The 21,259-nt window shown below is 31.2% G+C and overlaps 1 protein-coding gene across 1 annotated transcript; it reads left to right on the forward strand.

Annotated features, from left to right (window-relative positions):
- The first annotated feature begins 3,206 nt into the window (after positions 1-3,206).
- LOC127255020 (uncharacterized) lies at positions 3,207-6,070 on the forward strand. Its single transcript, XM_051280431.1, has 8 exons — positions 3,207-3,364; positions 3,468-3,763; positions 3,898-4,088; positions 4,373-4,657; positions 4,747-4,805; positions 4,894-4,930; positions 5,053-5,124; positions 5,224-6,070. Exons 1-8 carry the CDS (start codon positions 3,265-3,267, stop codon positions 5,894-5,896), a joined length of 1,713 nt encoding a protein of 570 aa, XP_051136388.1. The 5' UTR covers positions 3,207-3,264; the 3' UTR covers positions 5,897-6,070.
- Positions 6,071-21,259: the final 15,189 nt, after the last annotated feature.

The following is a 21,259-nucleotide window of genomic DNA, read 5'->3' on the forward strand; positions in this document are numbered from 1 at the left end:
ATTTACCCAAATATTAACATATATTCATCCGCATGCAAAAGTAATTAATGAGAATCTTACTGGTGGATGGAAAGTATATTTTACTCGCTCACAAAAAAAATTAAAATTCAACATAATTCTCATATCTAATATAAAGGCATTCATTTAAAAATACGAATTAAACAAAAAGAATTTTAATTTTCCAAGACCGGTTATATCATTATTATTATTATTATTATTATTATTATTATTATATGTTGCGTGTTTGTTAAGGTTTTTAAAGTATTCATGTATATTAAAATTGTAGGAAATTTAATTAATGCTAATAAATAGATGGGTCGATTTTTTAGTAGAAGAAAAATGTGGCGTTGAATTACGTCTCTTCCCTTTTAAAATAAGAATTAAAGATCTTTTATTTTTTTCCATTGATTTTTTGGTGAAGTGATTATGATATATAAATATATTATGTATACAACACCGATAGGCTGTCGTGTTATAGTGAAATACTCTATTATCAAAATAATACTCTCTTCGTCTATCAAAATAATATATTACTTTCTTTTTGTAATTTTACAAAGAGAAATGTAACTAAATCCGGAATAATAATTATGTGTTAATCTTCAAAAAAAAGATGTATTGAAAATTTGTTTCGATGTGGTTTTAAATTGACTTGAAATTGTGTGTTTTGATTTGAATTTGTATCTGAATGATTTTTTATATAATATTTTGTGAGAGAAAATAAAAATTTTATTAAAAACTGTACATATTGAATAACGATATTGTTTATTTGAAAAAACAACACACACAGGGCTTCGTAGGTATTTCGAAATTTTACAAAAGAGCAATGTCTCGTAATTTTAGAAATTGTCCATTTTAGTGTTTAGGATTGGTTGCATTTTTGTTTTTATTATTGAAAATTATGAAAGGTTTTCTAGAAAATTGTAGTAAATTTTTTGTTTGGTGAAGTAGTTTTGTATTTATATATAGATATATATATGTACTCCCTTTGTTTCGGTTCAATTAACTATTTTCATTACTGACACGATATTAACAAAGTATCAATTTCTTTTTTTAGTAATTGTACTTTCGACTTAATATTACAAATACACTTATAACTTACAATATATTACACAAATGTCATTACCTTTATATCACACGTACTAGTAAGGTTATTTTAGTCATTTCTACTTTATTCCTACTATATCCCAATATAATACTAATATTTCTAAAACTACGTGCAAAAAGCAAATAGATACTTAGTTTCGGAACGGAGGGAGTATTATTTTTAATAAATTAAGTGTGTAAGTAAAAAAGTATAAATTAAAGAGTGTATAAGAGGAAAAAAAAATTATATATTTTTTATGGAAAAAAAGAAAGAAAAGACATTAATTTTGTAGACGAAAAATATCATAACTCATTATTATTAAGTAATTAAACATTATTTTCTTAAACATTATTCAATAGAAATTGTAAACATTATCTGGTTTTGTGAACTCAACTATATGCCAATCAATGGATTTTATTTATATTAGATGCTAAAAAATATCAAATAATATGTTGTTTGTTGAATTTTAAAATATTGTCACACAATTTAGAAAATATTGAATTTTGTATTGTGCTGTATAATATTATATGAAATATTTTCCCATGCATACGTACATGGTAAACTAACTGAACGGAATGCTAATATATTTTAAATAACAGTAATTTGAAAAACGATTGCTAATACATATTATTCAAATTCTTAACAGATGTAAACGATATTCTAATAATTTGACTATTTTCTAAATTTAAAAAAGTTATGAAAAACAACCATGTTTACAATCATATTCACACAATTTCATATATCAAATCTAGTAAATCGAATTAGTATATTGTCGAGATTTTACGTGATTGGATGATTTCAACTTCGTCTTCTGGTATTGGCTAATGCGGTTAAATATTTGAAACTTCAATTTCTTCGATGTCTGTGTTGATTAATGAGAGATCATATTAGATAGGAATTATTGCAAATTGATTTCGCTTGCTACAATCGATTCGTCCATCATCGATATCGTAAATTATGTGGATAAAAAAACAATTCATTTCATCAATAAACTCGTATGTTTACTGCCATGAAATCGAAGAGTTGAGAGGATAACCGTAATTATAAAAAGCATATTGATTAAATTACAATCATATCCTTAAATCATATTGTTTTGTAATACAATAACTATTATTCAATTAGCTCATAATCCCTGCCCGTTTGATGTTTTAGAATAAAAAATATATTTGATTTGTATTTTATATTTATATAGTGGTATATTTTTTAAAAAACATTTTTTTATAAAGAGATAATAAAAATTTACTCGTGAAATTTTATTTTGATTTTACTATTCTAATTTTTTTTTTTATAAAAAACAAACATCAAATTAAACATTCATTTTTATTTATTTTATTGCACTAAAATCTAATTTTACATTCAAAACATCACGTCAATACATATTTATATCACATCAAACAACTATTTCAATGTAAAATTTTATTATTCAAAATCAAAACAAAAAACCAAACCTTCACAAGTAAACACACTCATTATAAAAAACTAGGGTGCAAAGGTTTGAATTTTGAATTGAGATTTTAATAATAAAATTTTAAATTAAAATAGTTGTATGGCGTGATATAAATAGGTGTTTATACGATGTTTTGAATGTAAAATTAATTTTTAGAATAATATAAAAACTGAAAGATGGATATTTAATTTGATATTTTTTAAGAAAAATTTTAGATGAAATAATGAATTTTTTGGGGGTTTGGATTTTGATTTGAGATTTGAATAGTAAAAATTTTGAATTTGAATAGTTGTATGATGTGATATAAATAGGTGATGATGTGATGTTTTGAATGTAAAATTGATTTTTAGTATAATATAAAAAATAAAAAATAGGTGTTTGATTTGATGTTTTTGGGGGAAAAATTTTGGATAAATAGTAAAATCTCTTGCAAATCCATCAAACGAACACACCCTAAGAAAAAATTTAGATTATAAAAAAAAAATAAAAAAAAGAAAAATCGTAATTGGGACATGCAGGAACCCCGCATAAAAGTGGGTGTCTCCAAAGTCGCCGCCTCATCGCTCACGTTTCTGTGTAAAGCTTTCGCTGTTGTCGGCGGCGGCGGGCCTTACCTCAATCAGACACCTCACATACAACATTCATTATATATATTCCCAACTCTCTTACGTGTATATATATATATATATCTGTACGTATCTGTATATCTGTAATTACAAGTGAGACAAGTATCATGTTGTTCATGAAGGACAATAAACCCTCGTCTTCTTTTCCGATTCCGACAACCTTACTGCTTCTGCTCATTTTTATCGCCACCTTTTCATCGCCAGCTCGTGAGATATACACATTTTATGTCCTTCTTTTTTCTTATTATTCACAAATTATGGTTTCAATTTAATTTCGTATAATAATAATAATAATATAATATATAATTAGGAGCGGCGGGAGGTGCGAATCAAAACGACATCGTTTCATGGCTGAGAGAGATGGCCGTTCTGGTCGGCAACAACAGTAACGGCTCCGGAAACGGCGTCGTGTCGTTGCCGTGGCTGATTCAGAAGACTTCTCTGGTCAATCATAATGCAACCACCAAATCCGCCGCACGTGCCAACGAAACGGCGGCGGCGACGCCGTTAGTGCTGGCGGCGGACAGAACTCGTAGAAAGGATCCGACGGATGGCCTCCGTTATTACGACGGCGGATGGAATATTAGCAATACCCATTACATAACTGTAAAGCACGATTCATTAATTTCTCCAAACTAATTGAATCTACTGCAGCACCCAAAAAATTCAAAAAACCCTAATAGCTCCAATTTATTTAGAAATTAATTAATTAATTAAAATTGTTCTTACGCTGCTCTCAGTCTGCGCTCTTCACCGGATTCCCTCTTTTCCTCATCGCCGGAATATGGTTCCTCGGATTCGGAATATTCTTGCTGCTGGCCTGCGCCGCCGCGTGCCGCCGCCGCAAGCCCCAGAATAACGGCGGCGGCGGCGCCCCTTACGCCTACGCTCTGTCCCTCGTCTTGCTCGTGCTGTTCACAGTTGCTGCAATGTACGTACTAATTAATTAATTAAATATTATAATAATTATATATTTGTGGATATTATATTATATATATATCAGGCTTGGTTACACTGCTGAATATAAATTTCATCACTGATTTTTAATAAAATACAAATATAACACATAACTTAACAACACATGATATAGTATCACACTACAATGTATATAGATTTGAATACATGACATAATTTCATACATTACACGATATAATTATGAATTAACAGCGATACTTTTATTCCAAATTCAGCACGTTAACCTTTCTCTTATATCAGAGTTGGGTCGGGTGTTCTCCTGGCGGGGCAGGAGAAGCTCCACGTCAGCACGAGGGAGACAGCGGGGTTCGTGGTGGGGGAGGCGGATACGACGGTGGAGAATCTGAGGAACGTGTCGGAGTATCTGAGGAACGCCAAGGGGGTGGCGGTGGACCGGATGTTTCTTCCCCAGCAGGTGCAGGACAAAATCGACGAGGTCAACTCTATGATTTCGTCGGCGGCGGACACTCTGGGAACGGCGACAAATGACAATAAGGACAACATATTCCGGATTCTCGACACTGTGTCAGTACTGCCTGCACCTTAATTAATTTTATATATTTTCATTTGAAAATGATTTATTACTAATTAATTAACAAGGTATGTACGTGCAGGCGGGTAGTTCTGATTGTGGTTGCGTCTGTGATGCTTCTGCTGGCTTTACTCGGACTCGGTAAGCATTCATCGTTGCAATCGAATTGACCTTATGTTGTCTGATGCCGTTGACTTGTACATTATATATATATATATATATGTTGCAGTGTTGTCGATTTTGGGCATGCGGCGTCTGGTCTACGCGTGAGTGCAGTTATAAGATACAATATATACATACATATATATATATGTATATGTAATAAGTAATAACGAGGTCGTATTTGGATCTTACTTATTGTTTGATCGAAGTGAATAACTTGGTGCAGATTGGTGGTCCTTGGTTGGATACTCGTCGTCTTAACTTTCACCATTTGTGGAGTATTTCTCGTTCTCCATAAGTAAGTGCTGCAATAAAAAAGGTTTTTTTTTTTAATTCCATTTCCTATTTCATACCATACTTTCGGAAATTTGATATTATTGCATCTTGAGATGATCAGCGTGATGGGGGACACGTGTACGGCGATGAATGAGTGGTCGGCGAATCCGACGGTCCACACGGCTCTGGACGAGATCATCCCGTGCGTGGAGGAGGCGACGGCGGAGGAGGCGGTGTCGGAAAGCAAGGCGGTGACTTTCCAGGTGGTGCAGCTCGTTAACCTCATCATCCGCAACCTCTCCAACGCCAACAATCGTCTCATCAACTACAACCAGTCGGGCCCCCTGGTCCCGGCCCTTTGCAGCCCCTACAACGGAGACCTCACCGACCGCACGTGCGCCCCGGGGGAGGTCAGCCTGGGCAGCGCCGGGGACGTGTGGCGGGCACACGTGTGCCGGGTATCGGGCGGCAGGTGCGTCACGGCGGGGCGACTCACGCCGGAGATGTACGAGCAGATGAGCGGCGCGGCGGCGGTGAGCTACGGGCTGCACCATTACGGGCCGTTCCTGGCGGAGCTGGTGGACTGCACGTTCGTCCGGAGCACGATGAGGAGGATACACCGGGAGCACTGCCCCGGGCTGAGGAAGTACAGCGAGTGGGTGTACGTGGGCCTGGCGGTTGTGTCGGCGGCGGTGATGGTGGCGCTGATACTGTGGGTGGTGTATGCCCGGGAGAGGCGCCACCGGACCTACTGGAAGATCGGGAGCAGCCCCACCCGGGGATCTACCTTCTAGAACCTTGCTGTCTACTGTTTGGGAGTTTTGCTTCTGGGAATATATATATATACATGTATGTATGTATATATATAGATATATATATTGGACTTGAGATTTAGGAGCACAGTTAGTTCGCTTACAGAAGAAATGAAAAATAAAAACGGTGTGTTTTATTGTGCTTTGGTTACTTCATTATTTTTTTTAGCTAGCAAATGTATAAGGGTGTGTTTGTTTGTAGGATTTTGGTAGATTTTTAGGCCATCCATAACACAGAAACCCATCCAGGGTTTCTTCCCATTCTCTCTCCTGTGCCACGTCAGTTTCTCTCTCCACCACGTCACGAAGAACTCCAACTATATTTTACATTCACATCAAAGAACCCTTTAAATTTATGAATATTTTTATGTATTTTTATTTATTATTTGTATTGCATGTAATTTTAATTAAACAAATGTTATAATTGAATTAATAGATATTTAATTAAATATTTTACAAAAATATGCATTAAAAAGTTACATAAAATATAAAAATATTATATTAAAAATTATAGTTATTAACAATATTATTTTAATAAAAAAATAAATATTAAATAAAACTCATATAATAAAATTTAAATCTAATATTTTAATAAAACAAATTATTATAAATATAAATAAAAAAGTATATATTATAAATATTATTTTTAATATTTATTGAATAAAAAAGTGGACCATGGCCCACAAAAATTGGAAGAAACGGTACACTCGCAATGTACCGTTTCTTATGTTAATTGGTGTTTTAATTTTTTTTTATTTAATAAATGATGACGTGGGAGGCGCTTCTCAACAAGCGTCTCCCGTTGTGGATGCCCTTACTGATCACACAAATTTTTCTTTAAAAAAACAATAAATTAAACACATATTTTTTATTTTTTATATTATATTAAAAATTAATTTTACATTCAAAATATCACATCAATCAATATTTATATCATATTATACCGCTATTGAAATTTAAATTTTTTACTATTGAAATCTCAATCCAAAATGCAAACTGCCAAACAAATACATCCTAAGATTGTGTTTACTTTGAGGAATTTTTTGAAAAATTTTGGTTTGGATTTAAAATTAAAATAATATATATTATGATATTTTGTGAAATAAAAAAAGAATTTTTTTTTAAAAATACAAAATAAAAATAATAAAATCTGAATTAGAGTAAAGAAACACACCCAATACTTATCAATTTTTGTTTTTTTATTTTATACACAAATCAATACTATTCCCATTCCTCATAAAAAAATATTGCTTTGGTAAAAATGTACTTTAGCTAAAATTATGTCACTGTTTTTTACCATTATTTAAAGCTATTCCTATTTCATTTATTAACATTGTGTTGACGAAAGAGGAAGAGTAAGAAGAAAAAAAGACTTTTTGTCGCAGGGGATTGAATTTTAAATATATTATTTATTTTATTTTATTTTTTAAAAAATATCAAATTAAATATTATTTTTTATTTTTTATATTATACTAAAAATTAATTTTATATTTAAAATATCACATCAACACCTATTAATATCATTATGAACACTAATATGGAAGAAAATTTTGGGAATTGGATTGAATTGGGCTTAGCTTGAGCTTGGTTTGATTTGGGTTTGGTGGCTAGCAGATTTTGTATTTATTTTTTGAGTATTTTAATATCAACATTGTTATTTACCTATAATTTTATTATTTATATTTTAATAAATCATAATCAGTTTGGTATTATTTTTTCTATTTATGTACTCTATTTAATTTATTAACTCTTAAATAAAATTTTCGTAATAATCTTACTTTTTATTTATTATATTATAATATTAAAATATTACTATTATTTTTAGTTTTTATATCCAACTAAAATTAAATAATTTTTTTAAAAAATACTATTTTTTAATAAAATAATAGTACTAAAAAATTCTATATGAAGAATTTAAATTAAAATTAAAATTCAAAATAAAATAAAATAAACCCATATTTTTTCATTAAAACAATCATTTACGAAACCGACTCATAGGATCGGATGCCTAGTTCTGATTTTTTTTAAAAATATATATTTTACATGAAATTAATTATTAAAAGTATTGTTTTAAATGAAAATGCGTTGAATTCGAATTCAAAATGATAATATTGTTAGGTCTTCGAAATAAAAACCTAATAAGAAAATGGATGGTGATCTAAACAAAAAAAAAAACTTAACACAGAATGAATTCAAAGATAGGAACAACACCACACTAAAAATATTATATATTTCACACTGATGAAATAAAACTTGTACAACATTCTTTTTATACCCTGAAATCCAACAAACTCCTCAACTGAATCTACCAAAGAGTGACTCTTGGTACGCTGGTCCCAGGCAAGGCTAACAAACTTGAATAAAAGATTCTATAAGGTATGCCACATGGAAGATGTCGGTACTGCTATAGATACATATATACAATTCTAATAGATGCTGGAACATTCTACGTAATATCATCATTGCTTAACACTCCCCCCTCAAGGGAAACTAGGGATGTAGATCCCAAGTTCAACTTGACAAGCGTGGACTGAAAACTAACTGTTGGGAGAGGCTTTGTAAAGGCATCAACAAGCTGCTGAAGAGATGGAATGTGGATAGGTGTAATAAGTCTAGCTTGAAAGTGACTGCGGACAAAATGACAATCAATATCCACATGCTTGGTACGCTCATGATGGACTGGATTCTGCGCAATATTAATAGTTGATTGATTGTCACAATAAAGAGGAATTGGTAGAGGCACCTGAATGTGGAAGTCACGAAGGAAATACATAATCCAAAGAAGTTCAGATACAGTGCTGGCAAGAGCTCTGTATTCTGCCTCAGCAGATGAACGAGAAACAATGGACTGTTTTTTTTGTTTTCCAAGAAATCAAACATGAACCCAAGAAGAGACAATATCCTGTAAAAGATTTGCGAGTATCCAAACATGATCCCCAATCAGTATCAGAGAAGGCAATCAAGCAAAAGGTACCTTTTGTTGGAAAAAGTAGCTGCAGAGCCTTAGTGCCGCTAAGATATCTAAGAACACGTTGAGCTGCTTTCCAATGCAATGTTGTGGGGGAAGCCATAAACTGATATAATTGTTGTATAACATAACAGATATCCGGCCTAGTTATGGTGAGGTAGAGAAAACGACCAACAAGCCTTCTATAATGTTCAAGATGCTGAATAGGGCTTCATTTGTCCAGATGGAGTTTACAACCTGTTGCAAAATGAGTAGTACAAATGGCTGCCTCTTGCAAGACACACTCATCTAAGATATCTTCATTTAGATTGAGAGACAGCAAACCCAGAAAGAGTGTGCTCAATCTGAATGCCAAGGAAGAGATCCACTTGTCCTAGATTTTTTATGGTGAACTCATTATGAAGAAATTCTTTGACTGCAGCTATATGAGAAAGGTTAGGCCCAGTAAGAAGAATATCATCCACATAGATAAGTAAATTGGTGAGACAGTGGTCATGGTCAAGAGTGAAAAGACAATGATCATTTGTGGACTGAGTGAAGCCATATTCAATAATTTTGGCAGTAAATTGCTTATACCACTGGCGAGGGGCCTGTTTGAGGCCATAGAGAGATTTCTTGAGTCGACATACTTTACCTTTCTTGTGGTGGCAACATGTAAAGTTCTTCATCAAGGTGACCATGGAGAAATGCGTTGTTCACATCAAGTTGATGAACCTCCCAATTTTTCATAGAGGCCATGGCAAATAGAATTTGAACAGTAACAACCTTTGCCACTTGAGCAAAAGACTCTTTAAAATCTTTTCTTGGAATTTGCAAATACCCTTTGGCAACCAACCTCACTTTGAATCTTTGGATGTTGCTATCTGAATTTCTTTTAATTCTGTGTATCCATTTGCAAGAAATAGGACGGGCACCTGTAGGTAAGGTGGTAACTTCCCAAATGGCATTCCTTTCCAGTGCCTCCAATTATTTTTCCATAGCAGTTCTCCAGGTGACATCTTTGTGGGCCTGTACATAAGAGGTTGGTTCCTGCATATTAACAGTAGAGATACTATGCCAAACAAAATGAGATGATGAATCAAAATGGGTGTTGCAGGTATGGATAGGGCAAATGTAATCTTTCATCCAAACAGGCTTTTTGATTTGTCTCTCTGGCCTAGCAGAAAAAATGAGAAATGGCAGAGGAAGGAGATGAGGTAAGTGCCATAGGATCAGATGTAGGGGCAGGGATGGTAAGTCCATGTTGGTTGGGGAAATAGGATGGGAAGTGCTGAAGGAGGAAAAAGGACTTGAATTGATTGGTGGGATAAAGTTCTGATCTTTTGTGCTAAGGTTTGGAGTGCTGGTTAGGAAAAATGGTGCATGAGCAGGAGAGATATCTGATGAGGTAAGGAAGTTGGGTATGTAGGGATGAATGTAGGAATTGATAGAGGCATGTTAGAAGACTGACTGACAGATGATATCTCTGGTTCGGCTCTGTAAGAAAACACATCTTCATAGAACTCAACATCCCTAGCAATAAGACATGTTTTGTTTTCAATGTCAAAAAGCTTACCCTTTCTGACTAGATTGGAAGCCAAGAAATACACGTTTGTAGGCTTTTGGATCAAGTTTGGTTCTTGTTGGCTTGGTGTTGACCGCATAGCACAAGCAACCAAACACCTTAAGGTTGGTTAGATCAGGTTTTACAGAAAACAATCTTTCATATGGGGTACACCAAGCTAGGATAGATGATGGTAATCTATTAAGGATGTAAGTAGCATGAAGAAAGGCATCACCCCAAAATCTAGAGGGTAAATTGGCTTGGAACAAGAGTGCCCTAGTAAGTTGCAAGAGATGTTTGTGTTTTATCTCAGCACGCCCATTCTGTTGTGGGCTGTAGGGACAAGAATACTGATGTTCAACTCCAAATCTATGGTATAAAAGTTTACAGTGTTGGTTTAAGAACTTAGAGCCATTATCTGTTCTGACTTTCTTGACAGAGGTGTGGAATTGAGTTTGAGTAAAAGTTAAGAAGACTTCAATGAGGTGAAAGATGTTTTGTTTGTTTGGTAAGAGATATGTCCAGGTAGCTCTGGAATAATCATCAACAATAGTCAAGAAGTAATGACACCCGCTCATAGTAGTTGTTTTGTAAGGACCCCACAAATCCATATGCAAAAGTTCAAAAATGACTGTTTTGCTTTGTGTCATACATCACAAGGAATATTTTTCAAATAAGGAGATATAGATGAATATTCTAAGGTGACATCAGAGGGATGACCAAGCCTTCTATGCCAAAGGAGGGCTTCATCCGATGATTTGAGTTTAGAGGTCAAAGTGTTGGATTACTGAGGTTGGCAGTTTAGGATGTAAAGGTTCTGTTCTTGCTTCCCAATGGCCAGAATAAGGTTAGAGCTCAGGTCCTGAATGACACAAGTAGCAGATGTAAAGGTGAGTTTATTGGCAGAGTTTTTTAGTAAGACACTTACAGATAATAGATTGAACTTGAAATCTGGCAAGTAGTAAACATGTTGTAACACAATGTGAGAATTTATGGTTACAAGTCCTGCAGAAGAAGCAGTGAGGAAAGATCCATCTGGAAGGAAAATCTTTGGTTTGATGGTTACTGGTTTCAAGTAATCAAAGAGTTCATCATTTATACATATATGGCAAGTAGCACCAATGTCAATAAGCCAAGAAGAACTATCCATTTGTACAGAACCAATAAAGGTCTTACCTGAGAACTTGATTGCTGAGTTAGCAAATCCGATTGGAGATTCAGAGGTGGTTTGCATCAGTAGTTTCTGCACCTCAGCTTTCACAAAAGCACTGATATCCAGATTTCCTTTAAATGGCTCTTCAGATTTGCGGTCTCCAAGCTTCATTTCTGCAGCAACATTTATGTGTCCTCCTCTCTTGTCCATCAATTCTTTATGCCATGCAGGAATCCCATGCAGTTTGAAGCAGGTATCCTTAGCATGGCCTTTTCTTTTGCAGTTTTCACAGATCCAATTTCTTTTGTCCATCTTCTTATCAAAAAACTTCTTGATCTGAAGTTTCTTGTTATCCACCATAAAGATATTAAGCTCGGCTGCAATGTGAATCTCCTTTTGTTTCTCCACTTGGCTAAGCATTGCATATGCTTTACTCATGCTGGGTAAAGGATCCATCACAAGAATTTGTCCCCTTGAGACCTTATAGTTGTCATTCAGCCCCAGTGAGGAACTGAATGAGCAAGTTCCTATCATATTTTTTTGAGATCTTGTGACTAAGATCACAAGTACACTCAAGGGAGGATCCACAGTGAGTAGTTCCTCCCATAGCTCCTAAAACTTTGTGGTATATATTGTAATGGAATCATCTCTTTGCTTTAATGAGCTAATGGATCTTTTAAGTTGGTAAATAAGAGATCCATTTGATTGGCCATATTTTTCTTTCAAGTTGTCCCATAAGCTTTTCGCAGTAGGAATAAAAATAAAAGCACCTTGTAACTTTGGTGTGATTCAGTTTATGATCCAAGCCTTTACAAGAGCATCAACCTCAATCCAGGCATCATATTCTGGAGATCCTTCCACTGGCTTGAGTTGCTTGCCAGTAATAAAATCATTTTTTTCTTTAGCAAGAAGTGCATTCCACACTCTATGACTCCAGTAAAAATTGTTGCTGCCGCTAAGAGGCACATTAAACATGGACAAGTTAGGTTGATCACCACTTCCAAGAACCAAAGCTTTAGGCAAGGGAATGGATTGATTAGCAATATCTTGAGCAGGGATCTTTGCAGCTGCCTGAGATGCTGGATGAGGGGTTGACTGAGAGGTGACCTCATTATCACCGATGGAGGAATTGACATCCATTTACTCAACACAAAAACAATTCCCAGGTATCAATTGTGCTCTGATACCATGAACAAAAAAAACAGACTTAACACAGAATGAATTCAAAGATACGCACAACACCAAGCTAAGAATATTATATATTTCACACTGATGAAACAAAACTTGTACAACATTCTTTTTATACACTGAAATCCAACAAGCTCCTCAACTGAATCTACCAAAGAGTGACACCTGACGTGCTGGTCCCAAGCAAGGCTAACAAACTTGAATAAAAAATTCTATAAGGTATGCCACATGGAAGATGTGGGTACTGCTATAGATATATATACAATTCTAATAGATGATGGAACATTCTACGTAATATCATCATTGCTTAACATGATCCAAATTAAAGAAATGAGATGGATGACCCAATTCAAAATGTTGGAGAATACGAAAGAGGCTTTATAATTAAAGGAAAATGGAATTCTAAATTCAAAATGATAAAATAAATAAAGAAATTTAGTTTAAATGTTACAAAAAGATTATGAGGCAAAATTTATCCTCTGTTCCTCTCCAAATTCTATCTACAAGTGCATGTATAAAATACTTTCTACGTACACATGTGTTTATTTATACACATCTTGTGTGTGTTTATTTATACACATCTTGTGTGTGAAATCGAGAGATAGATCTTTTTTTTGGGATAGAGGATCTAGTGCATGGTTCGCTATATCAGCCGATCCAGAACCAGAACAGCCTGGGCCGTTCCGATTCCATTACCATATCCGATTTTTTCAATTTCTTTTTTCTTTTTTCTGTATATTTGTTTTTTTTTTTTTTTTTTGAGAAAGAACAAAATAAAGTGGAAAAATTTTTAAACGGTGGAATGAGAAAAAGAAAAAAGCTGATCCACCAAAAAAGTGGGAGGAAGAAGAAGAAATAGGGTGTGTTAGGGAAACAAAAACCGGTTCTGGGAGGGATACCATTGGAGAAGATGAAGTGGTTGGGAGAGAAGTTATATTAAATTAAATTTTAAAGTAGTAGTATTACAAAAATTAAGAATAATTCAAATTATAACTTAATTCAATAATTTTAATTTTAATTTTATAAAATTAATTATATTTAATTATTTTAATTACTTATTATCAATTATAATTAAAATATATAAAATTTTATATTTAAATTTTTGACCGATATTTGACCGATACACCGAGACTATATGCCGCAACGTATCTGGAACGGTGAAAGCTGATCCGCAACAACGATCCGTGACAGCGAACCATGATCCAGGAAGAAGAAGAGAATGGTTGATTAATTACAAGGGGAGGAGATGACTGAACAACAACAAAAACGCCAAAGCAACAATTTTCCATGCAAGAAATCCGTACAAATGTACAATTAGCCAAAAGATAAAAGTCTCAATGCTTTCCTGAGTATATCGGAGAACCTATGCATTTTTGCAATGAAAATTAAGAAAAGAAATATAGTTACGACATATTATTTCGTAGCTAAAAGTTTTTTACTATAAAATTAAAATTCATAACAAAAAAGTTTTAGCAATAAAATATGTATGATTTTTTTAACTAAAGAGTTTTAGCTATGAAAATTAATTTTATAGCTAAAACCGTATTTTTATAAAAATATAATTTTCTAGCAAAAAAAATTTAGCGACGAAATTTATTTTATAGTATATAATATATTTTTAGCGATGAAATTAATTTCTGTTCCTAAATTACATATTTTAACTATAAAATTATTTCGTAAAAAAAAAATATTATAACTAATTAAATATATTTTTTTTAGTGCACCGTGCCTCCAGGAAGCAACGGTGCAACCATAGATACAGACCATAACAAAGATTCTCCACATGACGTGGATCCAACCTTAGGGGATTCTCTGTCCCAAGATGAAAGTGAGGATCAAAATACCATTAATTCAAATTTCTCAACCCCTATTAAAAATAAATAAATAAATAAATAAATAATCAAAGCCTCAAGTCACCTGTCACACATGATTTACCTAATGTGATTTTTTCGTCGGGTCTGGTTTGCAGGGTATTAGGTTCGGCCGAAAATTTACCCAATGCGCACTTTCGGGTAGCAACTGCGGATTCCACGTCATAAAAATAATAATAATAATAATAAATCAAATGAATGTACAAATTCTTAAGCTGACCCCATCAACTCCACTTAGTAACAGCAATTCACTTTGTTATATTCAAGACAAGAATGAATCAAATCTTAAAATTTTCTTAATTAATCCATCTTTATAATTCAGTATATACACCAATTTTCATATAAAAAAATATCATGTTTAATGCATATTTTTTCATTCAAATTATAATATTCAACAATTACTTCATCTTAATAATTTTAAAATGAATAAATAATAATGATGATGATGATGAACACAACTCAACAAATCAATTATGATTTGTCTTAACAATCTATACCTAAGAGTTGTAGGTTGAACGATTGCAAGAATTTTATTGGGTTTGCTTGGTTGTGTTTTCTGCCTAATAAATATTTTGAATTATAAGTTTTAAAAATAAATTTTGCAGGTAAGATATTAAATAAATATGATATGATGAGTTTGATGAATAAAAGAAAGAAATTACAATATACTATATACATCGAAAATGAATTTAGGAAAATACAATATTTGAATTGAGTCCATTACCAAAAAAAAAAAAAAAAAAACAATGAATTTAATTCTAAAAAGCAAAATTATATTACCTCCGTCCAGATCTAAGGGTTCTATTTATTTTCTACATGTTGATATTTGAATATTAATTATTATATCAAAACGTAGTACAAATTAAAAAAAAAAATTGCAAGAATACTTCTATTAGTGTCTTGTAATACTAATAGAAGGACATTTGTATAAAAAAAATTATACAAATATAAAGATACTTTTAATGTTAAATACAATGACGCAAAATATAAATGAGACCCTTAGAACCAGAACCGAACGAAGAAAAAAGTATTAAGTTAATTAAATTAATGTTTTGTAGTTGGTCAAACAAAATAAAACAAGAGGAAGGATTGGGGCGACATTTTAGAAGCTATTAATGACATAATTAATAACTCTCTTTGAAGCTACCCTCGCTATATATATATTATGCTTTTATTACAACCTAGTTAATACACAATTATTGTCCTTGACTTGTTGTAATTTCTTGCATTTGAAGGCGCACACACATACATTAGTCATTATAGTAATTTCTTTTCTTTTTTATTACTTCTTCCTTTGTGCAAATATGTGCTCTCTTGATCGAACACAAGTTTTAATAAAAGTGAATAATAATAATAATTTTTTAATTTTATAGTAAAAATAAAAAACAAAAGTGTAATGATTTTTTATTTAAAAAAGAAACGAAAATATTTTTCGATGACAATCCAAAAAAAAAAACAGTGAGCATAAATTTGAATAACGGATGATGGAGTATTTGTTTTTCAATGAAACCTTTCCTTTGCCTTAGAAAAATTATTGGTCATTATAAAAGTATTTTTGAAAAATTATGATTTTGTTTCGATGAATTAATTTTTATTATTTTGAAATATTAGGTGAGATAAATTTCATATTATACATGACCCAGGCTGCAGACAAATTCATCCATTGGCGATGCTTTCAGGGGGAGAGAATACAGAGCTAATATATACATCAAATTAATCTGATAGTATTACTAGCGTAACTATTTAGCAAAAAGAAAAATTGTTCTTGTTGCCGATCAATATTTTATTTATTTATTTATTTTTCGCAATCTAACATAATCCGAGAATTAAATATTAAAAGGAAACTAATACATGCTAATAATAATAATAAAAAAATTATAGTATATGAACTCCACCTTAGAACGAAATTCAACTGTGTGTTTGTTCGGTGGTTTGGATTTTGAGTTGAAATTTGAATATTAAAAATTTTGAATTTGAATAATTGTACGATGTGATATTTTGAATGTAAAATTAATTTTTAGTATAATATAAAAAAAAAATAGGTGTTTGATTTGATTTTTTTAGGGCAAAAAAAAATTGAAATAAATAGTGTATTTAAAATCCAATCCCCCGAACAAACACACCGTAAATCTTTAGATTTTCAATCATGTTCATTTATAATATTAAAAATCCTACAACAAAAATACAAATCTACAATAATATGTAGAAGATGTATTGCTAGATTGCCATAATTATATATATATATATATATATTAAATAATTAATAGTGGAGTAATATTTTAAAGCTTAAATAACTAACGGCATGGAGATTTTCTTATATAAATAATAAGGTGATAAATAATTGATTTAAAATAATAAATTAGTCAATAAATGAATTACATCAAAGATTGCTTGATAATAAATATTATTGCTGAAGATTTCAAAAATTGTTGCAGAAATTGCAACAATATAAAGACTACTATAATATAGATGTCAACTTTTGCAACAAATAATAAAATAGAATAAAATAAAATATTTGGAAGAATTAATACTATGACAATATTAACCAAAATATTACAATACAAAAAAGAAAAAAATAGATTACTCACGAAATTTTCCGTGACTAATTATGAAATATATTTCGTCCATGAATATTCTGTCAATAAACACCCAATTAGTAATTTCTCACGAGAAAAATTCCGTAAATAAGTACGTAAGTAAATTACTCACAAAATTCTATCCATAAATAATTTTCTCAAATAATTACTCACGAAATTTGTCGTAAGTAAATTTACTCACAAAACAAATGATGTGAATAATTTGGTGACTAAAAGTCAACAAGATAGAAGTTGACCCACTTATCTGCGGTGAAAAATTTTCATGAGTAATTCAATTAGTAATTTACTTACATAATTACTTACGAAATTTTCTCTCACAACATGTCAATTTGATGTTTGAGTCAGAATAATTTCTGTAAGTAATTTTTCCGATCTCCTAAAAAAATTATATTTCATTTTATCCCTACATGTCCAAAATTCATATATTACGACAGTAAAAATGTAAATTATAAATTAAATTGCACCAAACCAAATATCCAATAAACAATTCACGATGGAATCACACAATATTTATGGATACTACAAAAAATAGTAAATATAACCGTACATCTGAGATAGTATAATTCATAGGTGGCGCACTAGAGTCGTCATCGGGATCGCGGCGGTCCGGTCAAACGTTCATTCTCTCGAGCTGTTACATGATCGGAATTGATGATAAGACTTCATTTGTTCTCATCAATTTAATTTTCTATAACTATCGGTTACCAAGAAATATAAAAACATACACATTCAAAGTTGCATACACACATTTATTCTCAAATCAACATATGATAAAGAGAACACTAACATTAGATATCATTGTACAATTTTCAAGCATAACACCACATAAAATACAATAAAATAAAATAAAATAAAAAAAACAATAATAATAATAAAATGAGTGTTGAACTAGGAAAATTTTCCTTAATGAATTTAAGTCGTAACATAACATGTAACTTATATGAAGTAAAGAAAAATCACCTGCAAGGTAAATGTCACAAGTTCTCAATTCTTTAACCAAAGACAACTCATCTCCATCAGCAACTTGAGAAGATATCATTTTATATCCGCAGTTTGGCTCAGACATTGATTAATCAAACTTCAGTACTTCAAAACCTCATAATTTTACCAACATTCTTAATGTTAACTGTCTGAATTTCATTATGCTTGGCCCATATAATTTTTCCACCATTATCCATACTAGCAATGAGTACCTTGCAACCAAGTTTCACCATGATATTCCCTCGTCACAACCAATTACAATCTTGAGCAGTTATTTCATTAAATCAATTAAATGCTATGAAGATTTGAGATTAAATTCAAGCATCTAAAAAAATTGGAATGAACCAACTATAAGCAGCAAACTCAATTAAGTGTAGAGAACATACTGTCTTGTATTTTTTATATAGTCAAATGTCCAAACTCTGTCAATACCATAATTTAAGGTATTTTTTAAGTCTACAGGTTGACACAGACAACACATAATCATATACTTGACATTGAAAATGAATATATTTCCATAGAAATATGAGGGTCATTGCAATAGCAACATACAAAAGAACCTGCGATTTTTATGAAACAAGACAAGATAATATTAAATATAAATCCACAAAAATCACGAGTATAATAAGAAACTATCTCAATATGTGTGTTTGTTGGGGGATTTGTATTTTGGATTAAGATTTGAATAATAAAAAAATTAAATTGAAATAGTGGTATGATGTAATATAAATAACTATTAATATGATATTTTGAATGTAAAATTAATTTTTAATATAATATAAAAAATGAAAAAACGGACTGACTATGTACACACTCACCCCAACTCAAATTAGGGCAAGTCATGGCTTCATCTCTCTAATTATGGGAGTGGAAAATGAGAGAGAGATGGAAGACATGCCTTAATAAACAGATGTTGCATATATTTAATAATATAATTTTGTATCATTCATCAAAACTCTTATCGATGGTGTATTGCATTATTATTATTATTATTATTATTATTATTATTATTATTGTTTTTGTTATGTATTTATTTGGCTGAAAAAATATATTTTATATGTTTGTAAAAGTCGCTATTTATGTCATTTAGCCGCGCGTGACGTTCACACCATGCACAATCACGTGCGGCTACGCCTGCCGAAGGATATAAATAGCGACTTTTGCAAATATGTCAGATATATTTTGCCAGCTAGATACATATCTGTCAAAAGTAATAATGAGGTATATGTGAGTATATATCTTGCAGTTTTCCCTAAATAGTTGGTAGTGTGATTATTGAATTTTTGAAAATTAGGAATACTCGAAAGAAATACAATATAAAAAAGTTTATTATAAATAGTAGTTCAAAAAAAATTGATTCCTATCATGTTGGTCTGTTTTACTTTGTATACAATTTAATTAATTTAATTTAATTTAATTATTTTAATAATTGACCCGCCACAAGTATACCCCACGACATCCAACTGTCCATAAAACCTAAATTAAATTATTGTCTGGACAAGAATTTCAAGAAATAACAAATAAGCTTTGTTATATTCATGCATCTTGTCACACAAATATATATAATTCTTCTCTTTGAAATAATAGAAAAAAAAAAAAAAAAAAAAAGATGTATTTTTATAAAAAAATTCATAATGATTATACAGAGAAAGATAAAGAGAACATGGCGATATTTGTATATGTTTTCAATATATACATTTCGTTGGACATTTTCACTTTAAAATTTTTTAAATGGACAATAGGGTGTGTTTGTTTGATTTTTACTATTCACACAATTTTTTTTCCCAAAAATATTAAATCAAATTATTTTTTATTTTTTATATTATATTAAAAATTAATTTTACATTCAAATTAAAACATCACATCATACTATTATTTTAATTCAAATTTTTTACTATTCAAATCTCAATTTAAAATCCAAACCCCAAAACAAACAGTATAATATTTTTATACTATTCATCAGTAATAATATTTTTTAAAAAGTATATCATATTATAAATTTTACTTTAAAATGATATTTTATTATAGATTTAAATAATACTCCCTCTGTTACAATAGTTTTTTTTATCATGTTTGTTCATCTCAAATTAATAGTTTTATTTCTATAAATAATCATATCACCGTAAAATTATCCCTACCTTTTTATTTTTATTATACAATTGTCATTATTTTTTACGCTAATATATTCACAAAGGCAATAAAATTTTTTATTTTATATTTATTATCAACTATCAATATAATAGTAATATTTCTTAAATTTCATGCTCGACTCAATTAAAATTATAATTTTGAAACGAGGGAGTAGCGCCAAGAAAAAAACCAAACTACGCTGGCAACTGCAGGCCGGAGGCAGCTGTTTTGTCCGAACACAATATAATAAATAAATATATAGATATTGGTGCTGAGTCAACTACACGTGTCGCTCAGTCATGCAACCAAATCTAAAGATGTGCCACGTGTGACAGACTCACCCTATTTTAAATTCCAAAAATACATTAATGAAATGGCTTGGATTAGGTGTTAAGCAATATCTAATCGAATCTCGTAGATACTTTTTTTTTTTTTTTTTATTAATCAATAAAAGATTAATAAAATAAATTAGAAGTGGTGATTTCGTGGCCATTACGTGTGGAAGAGCTGTGCAACTTATACGTCACTTTCGGGTTTTCTTTGTTGTTCCAAATTTGTTGTATGTGTTTAAAATATATATATAGTTGTAGGATAACGTTTTGATTTGTCTCATTTTAATGTGGCTATAGTTTCGAGGATAATCTTGTCAGTTTATATTACTTGTGTTTGGTTCTGATTTTAAGGTCATCATCTAGTTTAGTATTCATTATTATTATTATTATTATTATTATTTTAAATTATCAAATAAAATATTATTATATTATAAATAATTGTTTTTTTTTTATGTAAAAATTATAGGTTCCAAAATTATTTCGCCTTGGCTCAGTCCTGCCCAAAAATCCATTCCTCTTTGAACCTGTTTGGTTTGGGGACTGTCTAAAAGTTAATATTATTTAGTAAAATATATTTATACA

The sequence above is a fragment of the Andrographis paniculata genome, unplaced genomic scaffold, assembly GCF_009805555.1.
Source record: "Andrographis paniculata isolate CXL003 unplaced genomic scaffold, ASM980555v1 Contig52END, whole genome shotgun sequence".
In the NCBI taxonomy this organism is placed as follows: domain Eukaryota; kingdom Viridiplantae; phylum Streptophyta; class Magnoliopsida; order Lamiales; family Acanthaceae; genus Andrographis; species Andrographis paniculata.